Raw genomic sequence first — 14455 nt, forward strand, 5'->3', positions numbered from 1 at the left:
TGAATATATATATATATATATATATATATATATATATATATATATATATATACATTAATTCGATTAATGTTTATTAAGCTTTTATAGCTTTGGACATACAACAATTTAGAACTATTTCTTTGCAAAAGTTTGTAAACTTTTGCCCTTTTTCTAAAATATTGTTCATGCTGTTGTTGAGTTTGAAAATGATTAAAAAATAATAATTATAATATTTATTAACACACACACACTTTTTTAAAGTTATCAAATTCAAATTTTGTGGTTCACACATGAACAAGTGTGGACACCTCTGGGCTAGTCCATCCATTGCTATCAGTTTCATTTGTACTTTCACGCTTGCAAATAGCAATCTACCTTTTTGTTAATAACTATTTGAAGCAAAACTGACAGCAATGTATCAATTGATAAACTTGCATTTGAATATACAATTGCATTTAAAGGTGCTTTTAGATGGAAACATTTCACTTTGGTCTTAGTGCCATTCGGAGCATGCAATACAGTAAATATCCTTATCAGGATTAAACTATTTTCCAGACTAAAGATGATCAAAGTGCTATCCTCAAAAAGGTATATTTTTATAGCCACTTTAAAAGATTTGAGTATATTTTTTAACCACCAGCTGTAATGTATATAATTTTATTTGTATTTGATTTTCTTCTGTCATTATAACTGGACATGGTATTTTATAGTTTTTGTACACTAAATGGCAAACTGTCCATTTTATAATTTGAAGCTTTTTCTGTCATTTGCGCCTGGTACTCAAACCCATCTACATTGACTACTATTTCTAATATTACAGATTAGCAGAGTCAGGGAAAATCCAGCACCACATCTCATAAAATAATGGAAATAATATAATCAGAAACACCAGCCTGCTTCTGTTATAGACAGCAGTTCAGAAAAGTACAACTTTAGTAGTATGCAATCCATTTGTCCTTGATGGACTGAAAAAATGTGCTAGAAAAAAAGATCTGTAACCTCATGATGTCTGAGGCAATCAGTCCCAATCTTCACACTGTGACAGCTCATTACAGCGTTTGGCTAGTCGCCCAATAACACCACACTTGTTCTCTTGACACCACAGGGACGTGACGCCATGCAAAAGATAAATAGCTTGGTGATAATAATGGTTCAAGCAGTGATACTAAACCAATGTTAACTTTTTCTCTTCCCCAAATGTGCTTTTAAATTGAACTAAAATTCACATAGAAATGGTTTGGCAATGTAACTAGGCCTGTCACGATAAACAATAAACCAATTAATAGCATGATAAATGAAAATTATCAACCTTATTTTCATTTATCGGCTTTATCATTTCTTCGTGTCTCTCTTTCTACTGAAGACACTGGACGACAAAAGGCTCAACTCCGGTGCTCTTCACTGACCCCTCCCTTTCTTTTTTCTCTTTAAAATCTGTTTAACTGTCCAAAATTGCGTTTTTGGATTGTTAAAGCAGTTAAGCTGAGAAGCTAAGCTATGAGCTAAGCTACCAGGCCGACCTCTGGGAAAAAAACTACGTCTTATCAAAGCTCCAACATGCACGGTTGAAACCTGTGCCTTCATCTAAAAAGTTGCTTTTCTCTGAAAAAAAAAAGCTGGGAAATTGTTTACTGTTTTTTTATTAAACACTTTGTGTATAACAAATGCTATGCTAAAGAGCTCAAAAGAGATCAAATGACAAGAGTGCCCACCATTTTGAGAACCGAAAAACAGGAACAAGAGACAGCCCATGTCACGTCAAGTGGCCTCCCTCCCATTTTTCTTGAAGAGACACGCTGCTCACCCCGTCACGATCCGTCCTTCAGTTCAAACAGTCTTATACTGACATCCAGTAGTCAATAAAGGTACTACACACAAAAATTAACTAATATTTCTTCTTAAATTTGACAATTACTAATTATTGTCAAATTTCAAAGAATATTATTGTTTATCGCAATAATTTCTGAGACAATTAATTGCTCAGCAAAATTTATGATTGTGACAGGCTTAAATGAACCAACTGTTTTGATGAATGTTACTACACTGTGGTCCATTAAAAACTCATCATAGTCATACTCTTACTATTGCAAGGTGCAAAAGACACCCACATACATTTTACTAGACTAGAAAACAATATAGTGAAATAAAGATGCATATGAATTGGCTGATAGAAAATAAACAGAGAACTTGTCCCTTAAAAACATTTTGGTGTGACTGAGAATTATTTAAAACATCCCTAAGTGAGGTAGTATGAAAAAAATCGAACATTACTATTTTAAATGTGTAGATAAAATGTTTAATGTTAAGTTTATTATAGCTTGTACCTTCCTCATTGTTCATGTGTGACCTCATTCTTTGCTTTGCTTCATAAAATCAGAGGAACAAGCTGAATATGTGGTGCGTGTATTTAGGATGATGTGCAAAGGTGTGAAATTGATTTTCACTCTGACATAGCCAGAGTATATTAAAAGAAACAGTAAAAAAAAATGTAATGGCTTACACTAATTTTAGATTTGAACCATGCAATATAGAGCAAAACATCTAAAGCTGAACACATAAAATGATCTATAATCCTAAAATGTGACACAACCCTGAACTCAGGCTTTCTGTATCTGAATCTGACATTCTGAGTATAACAAACTTTAAGTAAGCAAAGTAAAAAGAAAAAAAGAAAATCCAGAACTTGATTCCATATTTGACAAAAAAAGCAAATGTCATTCAGCAGTGTCAAAATAAAAGTGTGCTCTATATCTGTTGCTGTATTTTACTGTCAAAACATCAGTGCATCCACTTCACCAAGCATGCAGGGGAGTGCATTGCTTGGAATTCAGGTGAGACCTACACAGAGATGGAAAGTGATGAGATGACAGAGGGTCTCATCGTGTTTCATAAGTTTGAGCTACTGACATTTAAAAAAATCATCAACCCTTTACGGAATCCCATAAATGGGATCTTGCTGACTTCAGTTTCCAAAAATGAAGGAATGTGGGAACATTTGTTCTAGTACTCTAAAATATGTCAACAGTTTGCGTAAGTAAGAAGATTAAGGAAATAGTTGAATAACTGCATCAGAGGTCATATTCAGCAAATTAAACTCATGCAGACATACAGTACTTGCATACAGTCTTTAAAGGTCTGACACTGCAGAGCAATCAGGTGCCGCAGTGGTAAATCAAAAGCTGTTGATTCAGTGAGGACGAAGCTGGGAAAAAAGATAGAGAAGGGAAGGGACGTCTGAGATTGTCATCATTGTATGTTCCCATACAATGGCAAAATTGGTTATCTGCATTTAACCCATCACACCTGGGATACACCCAGGTGGAGCAGTGGGCAGCTATGTAAGCGCTTGGGGAGAAATTAGGGATTGGGTGTCATGCTCAGAGATACCATGGCATGTGCGAATGGCAGGAAGTCGAATCGCGACTTTCTAGTCCCAAATTGGCTGTTCTACCTCTACCCGATCTTGGTCCCAAAAAGAGCACTGTGGGAAAAAACATGTACCTTCTTTTCATGATAATTGTAAAATTTGTACTTAACCAAAAAGTGAATCTTTGTCCACTATGATTTCTGTTTCGTTTTTTTATCCACGACAGAGAAAAGTCGCAAAAGTGGCATTCTGTTTCACAATATCCTGAAGCAGCATTGAAATGGCAGCAACACACAAGGAGAAAGAGATGTGAATTTGTCAGAGTGCCTCACCTGAGTGGTTTCAGATGAGCCATAAGCCATTTCTGTTGCTAGCATCAGACTTTGTAAACTCACAGATTATGCCACTAACTCAGGAAACATGCCAGCCCACACACTGTTACTGGTAAATGATGGGGTAATAATGAACACGGTATTTTAATGTCCACATTGTCTTTCGTTTTCTTGCACGCTGCAAATTATACATTGTTCACGTTTTCTTTCCCATTACATTTTTCATTCATTCAAAGACAACACTATATCAAAGCAATTCCAGTTCAGCTGTATTCCAGCATTTGCCTTCATATTTTATTTATGGGAATTATCCAGACGCAAATTTGATTATTAATGTCAGATATATTCACCTTCACTCATCTGTAATGACCACAAGGGAAATTGGCAGACATTAATGTGCATTCAGCCCGCATCGAATCAGTTTTTCACCACCCCTTAGGGCTTAATAGGAAACAATAACTGAATTATGACATGTCACCAATTTCCTCACAATTCAAGGTGTAAACAAAGGCAATAATATACAGCTGATACAATGCTTCGCTCCATTTCCTTATGTGCCATCTAATGGAATACAAATGCTAAACAGTAATGTGAAGATAAATAATGACTAGCAGAAATATTCCAAATAATATAGGAATAGGTCCAATTTCTCTTGTGAAATAGTGACATTTCTCTCTTTTTCAATTATGACATAGACTTATCTGACTCTTTTTTTTTTTCTGTATTAATGCCTCAGTCTCTGTGAGACCAATAAGGAGCCATTTAACCAGATAGTTTATATTTTGAGACTAATTCTGTTACTTATAAGTGCAACTGCAATAAAGGACAGCTATGTTATGACAGCTAATGCAATGCTCAGCCAAGCACACAAGCAGGCATGGGAAACCAGAGAACTTAACCTATATATGTTTTAAGCTGCAGGATTTAACAAGATTTAGTACACACTGACAAAGCCAAATGCAATTTTCAAATTCTGGGATACATTCAAAACACAGTATCTTTAAGTGTGAGTTAGAAGCTGTATGTATGTATTTCTGTTGGAGATGCTTTAATGTTGCTTTCAGCTGTTGACCTCATTTTAGTTTCAAATGTTCAGGAGCTTTACGTGCTGTTGATACATCTGAGAATAACTTCACACAGCTGATTTACCTAAGTACATTAAATTATTATTATTAAATTATTTTCTTACTGTTCTCATAGTGTTACCAATATAACTAAAGAATTGTGTGATTATCACGTCTTTGTTTTAAGAAAAGCAAAGTTATAAACATATGAGGCTTTTTTCTTATTAGCATACAGCAGTCCCTCGCTACTTCGCAGTTTGACTTCTGCAGACTTTCTCTACAGCAGTTTGTGGACGTATACAAAATACTTGGCAATTTCTTTAACAAACGATTGTGGACTGTGCATTAATACGTTGTACCAGTTATGTGTTGTGAAAAAGTTAATGACAAAAACGTAATAATTCGGCCAGACACCGCCATTTTGCAGTTTTCTTTCATTCACCCTCCACTGCACTGTAATCGTCACTCATAAGAACTACATTGCCCTTAATTCAATGCTGTAGTGCCTCTGGCTGCTCTTTTCTGCCCAACAGTATTTTTGCAAAGCAAAGTGATGACTGCTGAACCGACCTTTTAAACGTAAAATTTAATTCATGTCACATGGATTTTTTTTTTTAAAGAAAATTCAACTTTACAAACGTAAGATTCACATAAAGCATAAATCATGTGAGGACATGTCTCTTTAAGAAACATAGCATTGCGCTTAGTAACCCGGCCGCTGATTGGATCAATTATGTCAGCTCTGTATTCCCGGCCGCTGATCGGCTGTTGCCATCTGTTTACCTTTGTTCTTTTTCAACAAATCTTCTAGCGTTATTACTGCGTTATGGTTTCTAAATGTTCTGTGTGTTCAAAAGTTTCTGGCGGCGAAAAGAAATGCCAGAAATGCTTTGTAACCAAAACGCTTAATAACCCGGGTGCTGATTGGCTCAGTTACCATCAGTTTACCTGCGATCTTTTTCAAATGGACCTATGGCTCCTATTAACGTTCTGTGCGTTCAAAAGTTTCTGGCAGCGAACCGAAACGCCAGCGGATGATGATGACGATTAAAGCGAAAGTGGAACTTCTGGACAGACTTTAGGTTGGCCGTACCTACGCAGATATTTGCCGCCTTTACGACTGTAAAGATGGGAGCTGCACTGGTTGTGTGGATTAATGATTGCAGAAAAAACATCACTGGATACGAACACCATCTGGACAAAAGTGAAACAACTTTATGCTTGTCTTGCAGCAGCAGGAAGAAGCAGCATTTAGTTGCATTTAGTGCCAGTAAGGGATGGTTCGACAAATTTAAAAAATGATTTAGATTAAAAAGTGCTTCTCTGCATGGAGAGGCTGTGTCCACTGATACAGCAGGAGCGGAGGAGTTTGTTAACACAACGTTCAAAAATCTGATCACCGAGGTGGACTACAGGTCTGAACAAGTTTTTAACGTGGCTGAAACGAGCCTGTTCTGGAAAAGGATGCCATCTCATATTTTTATTATGAAGGATGAAGTCAAAACGCCTGGTTTCATTTCATCCTCATCACCTTCATCGTCATGACTGGACAGCTACTTATTCATCTCCATCTTTTCTTCATCTTCTCTGGTGAGTAACCATTTAAAATTAATATATTTTAAAAGGTATAAGAGTTTAAAAATTGTTAGGAACATTGCAAGAGTGTGGGAAAGGTTTAAAACACCTGAATATATACCTGTATATAAATACTAAAGTAAACTACTACTTACTACTTCTACAGTAAATACTCCATTAAACTACTACCTGCTGCTACTACTACTACTACTACTACTACTACTACTACTACTACTACTACTACTACTACTACTACTACTACTACCATTACTACTACTTGTGTACATAATTTAATTATAACTCATGTACCACATGAGATGGTAATGACAATAAAGTTTACATGAACTTGAACTTGTACTACTGCATCCCTACTTAGCAGTTTCTCACTTATCGTGAGGGGTGGGAGAACCTAACACCCATGATAAATGAGGGACAACTGTATTACTTATTTATGTGTCTGTAGTTTACACTTTGTCCAATGCTTGTTTTGAATTTGTGCTTTTTTGCTTATTCAGATTTAAATGCATCACTTTAAAACATTTCCAGGGCCAGTCGGTTTAAAAACGGCATAATTACTGAATGAAGCTTGGTATTCTTGTAGAAAGTAAACAGCCTCTGACATACATTTTTGATTAGGAGCATCTTGAACAGAGTTGTTATGGTGAGCACAGCAACATAAACTTTTACATCCCAAAATAACAAAGGTTGCAGTTGGCTTTAGGAAGTCATGGAAACATGAATACCTCCCTCTTTCCTTACATGAACATTGTAAAGACAAAGTTCACGAGTTCAGTCACCTAACACAAACCTCCAACTTAAAACTTAAAATATAGCGAACAAGAGAATACTGAAATTCTGATTCATTTATTTATTTATTTTAAAGCTGGGAAAAAAAAAAGATTCTGATTTTGAACCTAAGTAGGAAAAATGTGCAAATTGTGAAGCTATTTTTTCTAGCAACCTCACAGTTGACTGGGTTAGATGTATTTGTTTTTGAACAATAATTCATTATATGGCACAAATTTAACATTTGCTTCATTGCACAAGGCCTAGAATTAAATTGAAGTTTTGTGTACCATGTACAGTATGTTCATGAAATAATTATTAAAGTTCATAATGGGAACTGAAGTGAAACGTGTGCCCACTTACTGTGTTGGCAGTGCACTCCACTGAAGCCTGGTGGACACTTGCACACATAACCGATGAAGGTGTCACCTCTGTAGGTCTCACTGATCTCACAAGCTCCTTTGTTGTGGCACGGGTTTGGATGGCAAGGGCCTGTGTGGAAAAGAAAAAGGGAAACTGACTCTTAGAATGGGCTGCATATATCACTTTCCTATTTACTGTGCACAAAAGAACATAGTGCAATGAACAATATATTCACTCTGGTGCGGCACATTGTTTTCTCATTGTGTGCACTGTGCATGAATAAAACAAATGCACACTCAGCCAGCCTCATCCAAACAGTGATTTAAGACACCATTCAAAACACAAGTCTGTATTTTGTACTTTCTGAAAAGACTTTAAAGGGAAGAACTTTAGAGGCATAAATTATTCCAAAGGCCCTGTGAGATGGTGTGGTAAATGTGTTTGATAAGCAAAACTGAGATGGACATGAGGATGGGAAGAATCTGGCTTATAGATGCTGCTGCTGGTCTCAGTGGTCAGGAGGGCACCAACATGAAATCACTGAATATGTCCGCTATGAAAAGAAAACACTTCACACTGACATTGGTGCAGAAAGAAAACAAACTAACTGCAAGATACTGTGGAACACTATGTCTATATGCATTAATGCAGTAATAATGTGAACATATATAGATGCATGCATTATATAAATGAAGTGGTATTTGGAGGTTCTGTTTTGGTTTGCCAAAACATTTAAAGTAATATTTCGTGGGGTGTTTTCAACTTGTGACAGACATATGAAGAGACTATTTATTTATTAACCTTTATTTAGCCAGGCAAATCTCAATCTCTTTTGCAAGGGAGGACTGGGCCTGAAGGCAGCCTAACATGCATGTTTTTGGGCCGTGAGAGGAAACTGGAGTACCTGGAGAAAACCCACACAAGCACAAGAAGAACATACAAACTCCACACAGAAAACCCCCAGGTCCAACTGGGGATTGAACCCAGGACCTTCCTGCTGTGAGGCAACAGTGCTAACCACTGAGCCTTCGTGCTGCCATGAGACTAAGTGATATTGTAGGGGAATTATATATATAAAAATAAGTTTTGCCTTCATAAATTAATGATAAAATAGTTGCTACATTTCACAAAATTTTGCTAGAAAATACCAAATTGTTTAAATGTTTTTGCACCTTGACATGCTTTAATCAGTTTAAAGCACAAAACAGATATTTCAGATATAGCAAAGGACAGAACTTTTTATCCAGGTTAGGCTAATAACTAGCAAGCCTGGGTGCAATTTACATTGTTTTTCTGGCTGAAGAAAACATCAAAAAACAGCATACGGCTGTGAAAGAATGCTACTTAAGATAAGCATAAATAAATGCTGAAAGGCTGCTGATTGTGTGTCAGCTTAGTCTAAAAGTTGACTTATGTCTATAACACAAGTTCAGCTCCATTTGATGGTATGCACAGCTGCAAAAAATGCAACCAGTGCCAGAGCAGAGGACATCTCAGAAAAAGCAACAAACCATAGCAGTTTAACAAAAGATATAACACATATGTTTTAAATTAACATTATTGATAATTAGCTATGGAGAAAAGATGGTTCACTTCTTCTGCTAACAAACCAGAAGTCTGACCAATAATTCATTCCACCACAGAGAGGTCGAGATGAGCCTGAAGTTGCAGTTTGACACTGAACAGGCTGCCTAAGGGTCGAGCACATGACAGCATCTCACACACAATCATAAAGGAGTTGATATATGTCACTTACTTTAGCACATTTAATCTCTGGAGTTTGTATGTTTGGTGTGTGACACTGTTAAAGTCCACATGTACCAGCAAGAGAGGCACAGGTTTGGCCAAAAAGAGTTCCAAATGTATGTATTTATAAAATCTCAAAATACTGCAAATCTGGGCCCGTAAAAGAGGTTAATAGAACATAATTTAACTAAGGTACTAACATAAAGCACCAATTGACCCCATGATTGAGACAAGAAGTGGCTGATCGGGCCATTCTGACACACTAGGTGGAATACAAATTAAATAGACTAAATTACAAGTAGTGTTAGCAGCAAAACATAACTGATCATAACTAGTGCTAAATAATAACCCAATAAAGAAAAATAGTTACAACTTTTTTTTATTTTTAATCTAGACAAAGATGTAAAAATCCAATTACAATATTTAACTTCTCCCCCGCTGACATACAACAAGGTACAGCCCAGTTAGATTAATCTCTAGATGTGATGCAGCTGGGGCTGTTTACAGTGAGTGGCAGGACAACTTCAGCAGCATCTCCACATTGAACCAACAAATCAAAGAAACAAAAGTTAAATCATCGAAAACGACTAATAAACTGCAGCGAGTCTTGACAAATGGAGTTAACTAAATGTGTGCACTCCAAACAGTAAACAACTGTATAAACAGTGTGAAAATAAACCACATAAATACATTAATGCTCAGCCACGGAGCCTAGGCAATCCAAATATGTGCACATTCACAATAAAAATAAAAAATAAAAAATAAAACACGATACAAATGTATTACCTCAACCTCTTTACTGAGTGGCTGCAGATACCACCGTCACAGACAGAAACTGTTGTACGTTTGTATGTCTGTCAAGTTGTCCATGGACAGCTTGCTGGTGGGAAGATGCACCTTGTGCACCACACTATAAGCTGTAATGTAGGTAACCAAATTAATTTTTTTTGTCTGTTTTAGATGATTGGTGCTGATGTTCTCCAAAACACCGACAATGCTCTTTATTCAGTGTGGGATACACATGGAAGCAGCTGTTGCAGGAGCCTCAGCCAGAATAAACCAACATCTCCAAACTTCAAAAGTTTTATGAACAAACAGTTTGTTGTTCTTTGTCTCCTCATTGTCAATGAATGTAAAACCACATATTTTGTCTAGCTATGTGTCAGACACATAAATGTTACAGCTACTAATTGAGCTTTTTTCTGTATATTTCTACCTCCCAGCAACCAGCGATGAACTTGGGCACGCAGTACATATATGTGGAGGTGATGTACAGTGACTTCTAAAGCTTTCATTACTCATCTTCCATTGTAGAAAAAAAAGTATGAATGTGCTCCTCAGGAAGAGAGATGATTGATTGGCTGTGACCAAAATATTCATTGTCTGGTCCATGTATTTGTCTGAGATGTCTGTTTGGTAAATGTATGTTGTATGACACAGTAATGTTACCCCTAATCAACAGTGTTTCATGATCTGATTTATTAGCAGAAGTGAAAAATTAATAACAAGGAACATCAAATTTAGATCCAGTTAGCCAATATTCATTACAAAGAAACTTCAGAGATCCTTTGTGAAGGGAAAAGACATTCACAAGAGGACAACCATTATCACAGCTTTCTCAGACCAAGCCTTTACACTAAAGCCGTCAGTCAGAGTTCCTAAAAAGCACATGACAACCAACAATGAAATTATGAGAAAGGACCCGTCATCTTATCAATACTGGCTGTATAGTCAAACACAGAAATTTGCTTTTCAGGTACAAAGCCAGGCAGACCATTCACAAAGTAAGAGAACTGCTAACAAAAATACATTTTCAAGAATGCTCAGGATCTCTGCAAAAAAAAAAAAAAAAAAAAAAAAAAAAACTACAAAAGTAGCTTCAGAAAACTGAAAGTTTTGGAGTTAGATTTAGATTGACTGCAGTGTGAGATATAGTACATGGTACATATCTGTACATATATACAGTGTATACATATATATATATACACTGTATATATATTTCCAGGAATGTAGACTCATTAACAGAAAACTAACAGCAAGGCTGCTGTTAACGTGCTTTGCACAAATTCACTTATTTAAACTGAATAATTTGATCTTAAATAAGATAGATACTGTAAATGTAACACACAAAAATGTAATTTTGTTTTTTACTTGTGAATTTTAACAAGTATTTGAAAACTCATTGAATGACTTCTGTCTGAAACATGCAAAACTGAGTACAATATTTTCAACAGCAATGTATGTGTAAATATACATATTTGCAGTGATTACATTGTTATGCAATAACCTCGCTGTGTACTAAACCTCCAATCATTCTGATTACAAGAACACTTTGCTGGAGTTTTTGCATGTTACCAACTGATTACAAACAGTTCAACTTCCTTGGTAAAAATCCCGCCTGTTTATGATGTAAACCTGGCAGACGATCAGTACAACTCAGAAAACAAAACATTTCTAATTTGTAAGAGATGCAGACCCATGGTGATTTAGTCATGGACGTTTGTTTCTGGTGCATAAAACACTCCATTTATTAAAACTATTGTTTTCTGGTGAACACTAAGAAACCCATTCAAATAGCATACAGTATATTCCATGAGAAAAAGCTAAATGCTTTTAGAGTAAACACAAACAATTATATATGTGCTCTTTTATTGTAGTAAGTATGTTTTTATTCTTTTTTGTGTGTATTTTCTTTCCTTCTTAATGGTAAAATGGTAAATGGACTGTATAAAACTACTTACCATTCATCTTAGATGTAACCAAGGTAACACTTGAATTTCCCATCCGTGGGACAATAAAGGCTGTTTCTATTCTATTCTATTCTATTCTATTCTATTCTATTCTATTCTATTCTATTCTATTCTATTCTATTCTATAACTGTACAGTAAATGAAATGCGCATCTTGGCAACATCCACAACTTGGGCAAGTTTACAGTACTACTTTTGTTAACTTATGGGAATTAGGGCAGCTTTTTATTGGAGTTGGAAATTAGTTAGTCCTGTTTAAGTCATGTAGTTTTATAACTGGAGCAGTAGAGGAATAATAGATCAACGACTAATCAAACAGATCAACACATGAAAACTTTTTCCTAGGCCCTGCTCCCAGAGGTAAAAACTGTGAAAAGTTTTTGTGTAAATGCACTGAGCTGAGCTGACAGCCTTTTTAATGGAAAGCACACACACACACACACCCACACACACACAAAAAGGTTTTCAAGAATAGTGATAGAATGAGACGGACAAACCAGGGAAGAAAAGCTGAAGCGAATATGTGAAAGATGTTGAAAGATGAAATGGAACTCCAGTGAATTTAGGTGTAACTCATCTTCACCTCGGGCAGCACGGTGGCGCAACTGGTAGAGCTGCTGCTTCTCAGCGAGAAGGTCCTTGGTTCAAACCCCGGTCCAGGGGCCTTTCTGGGTGGAGTTTGCATGTTCTCTCTGTGCATGCGTGGGTTTTCTCCGGGTGCTCCGGTTTCCTCCCACAGACCAAAAACATGCATGTTAGGCTGATTGGTAACTCTAAATTGTCCCTAGGTGTGAGTGAGAGAGTGAATGGTTGTTTGTCTCGTTTGTCTCTATGTGGCCCTGTGATGGACTTGCGACCCGTCCAGGGTGTACCCCGCCCCTCGCACAGTGATTGCTGGACATGGGCACCAGCGACCCCCGTGACCCAAAATGGAATAAACGGGTAAAGATAATGGATGGATGGATCATCTTCACCTCTGCGTGAGAGCTACTGCTGACTTCAAATGTTGTGACTGATGTAGCTCCGTAGCATATTGATGTAGCTAATTTTAATTGAGAACTACATTCCACTTGTTAACCAAAAATACCCCAGACTGCTAAACACACTGCAAAACTTTACAAGGCAAGTGCAAGAAAAAAAAAAGAGTCAAAACCTGATGGGATGCAGGGCTGAGTCTGCACTTCCAGTCATACATGCATCACACAAACACACAGTTTTCTTACGTGCAGGAAACAAAAAAGGTGAAACATACTAAACAGTTTAACTGTGGAGCTCAGATAAGGGATCAGCAGATTCTGACATGAGGACAGGAAATAAAAAAAGATCCTTAAAGTGATAAAAAGATAGGAGACTATGAAACACCTTCTGAAGCAACATCTGTATCCAGTGAGACTGGAAAAGTCTGTTACTTGACCATTAAATACATTTAGATCAGGGGTTCCTAAACTTTTTCATGCCATGGCACCCCCAAACAGGATTAGCCTCAGGCCGAGGCCTCCCTCACATACCCACAAACAATGCTACAAAATATGTAATGAAACATAGACTTTTCATATGTTTTAACTTTTATTCACTATATTCAATTAATTATCACATCTGCTGAGCATAAACATTGTTATTAACTAACATGTTTTAAACATTGTATTATATTCCTACTGAAAAAAACAACGACTTTTCAACTGTTGACCAGAAGAACAAAAAATAAATAAATCTAAGCTTTCTCTTAAGCGTGTTTATCTGGAAATGACAGATACAGATTGCCCTAGTGTGCAATTATTATTATTATTATTACCATTTTTATTTGCTTTTTTTTTTTTGAGACCCCCCTAGTGCCCCCTGGCAGCCCTCCAGGGGCCCGCAGCCCCCACTTTGATAAACACATATTTCAGAGTCAGAGTCAGAGTTTCTTTATTGTCATTCGCACCTCATGTGGTACATGTGGTGGAGCGAAATTATGTACACGGGGTCCCAGTTACATCCAACAATAAAATGTATAAGAAAAACAGTAATAACATCTAAGATATGAACTAAGAAAAACATCAACTAAATATACACTAAGCACTCATAACATAAAACATTGAACATCACCACAAACATGAACATGAGTCTGTGAGCAGATGTGCACGCATGAACACATCAACATTGAAACAGATCAGCAGCAACATGAAACAGATCAGCAGCAACATGATATGGTTTTTCACAGTGATTATTCTAGTTAGAGATTCATGAGTCTAACAGCCTCAGGGTAGAAGCTGTTCCTCAGTCTAGTGGTTCTACACTTAATGCTCCTTAACCTCCTTCCTGAGGGGAGTGGGGCAAAAAGTGTGTGTGCTGGGTGGGTGGGGTCCTTCATGATGCAGGTGGCCCTCTTCCTGCATCTGGAGGTGTAGATGTCTGTGATGGTGGGGAGACTGACTCCAACAGATTTCTGTGCAGCCTTCACCACTCTCTGCAAAGCTTTTCTTTCTGCAGCTGTGCAGCCTCCATGCCACAC

General features: G+C 36.9%; 1 protein-coding gene across 2 annotated transcripts in view; it reads right to left on the reverse strand.

Moving 5' to 3' along the window:
* The window catches only part of LOC119413986 (EGF-like repeat and discoidin I-like domain-containing protein 3), a 168455-nt gene that overhangs the window by 120510 nt on the left and 33490 nt on the right, over positions 1 to 14455 (reverse strand). For both annotated transcript variants that reach the window (XM_037681079.1, XM_037681078.1), the window contains one exon: positions 7467 to 7595. In XM_037681079.1, the coding sequence (XP_037537007.1) occupies positions 7467 to 7595 (129 nt within the window). The remainder of the gene's footprint in view (positions 1 to 7466; positions 7596 to 14455) is intronic.

This window comes from Nematolebias whitei, chromosome 8 (assembly GCF_014905685.2).
Source record: "Nematolebias whitei isolate Nwh7 chromosome 8, NemWhi1, whole genome shotgun sequence".
NCBI classification, from domain to species: domain Eukaryota; kingdom Metazoa; phylum Chordata; class Actinopteri; order Cyprinodontiformes; family Rivulidae; genus Nematolebias; species Nematolebias whitei.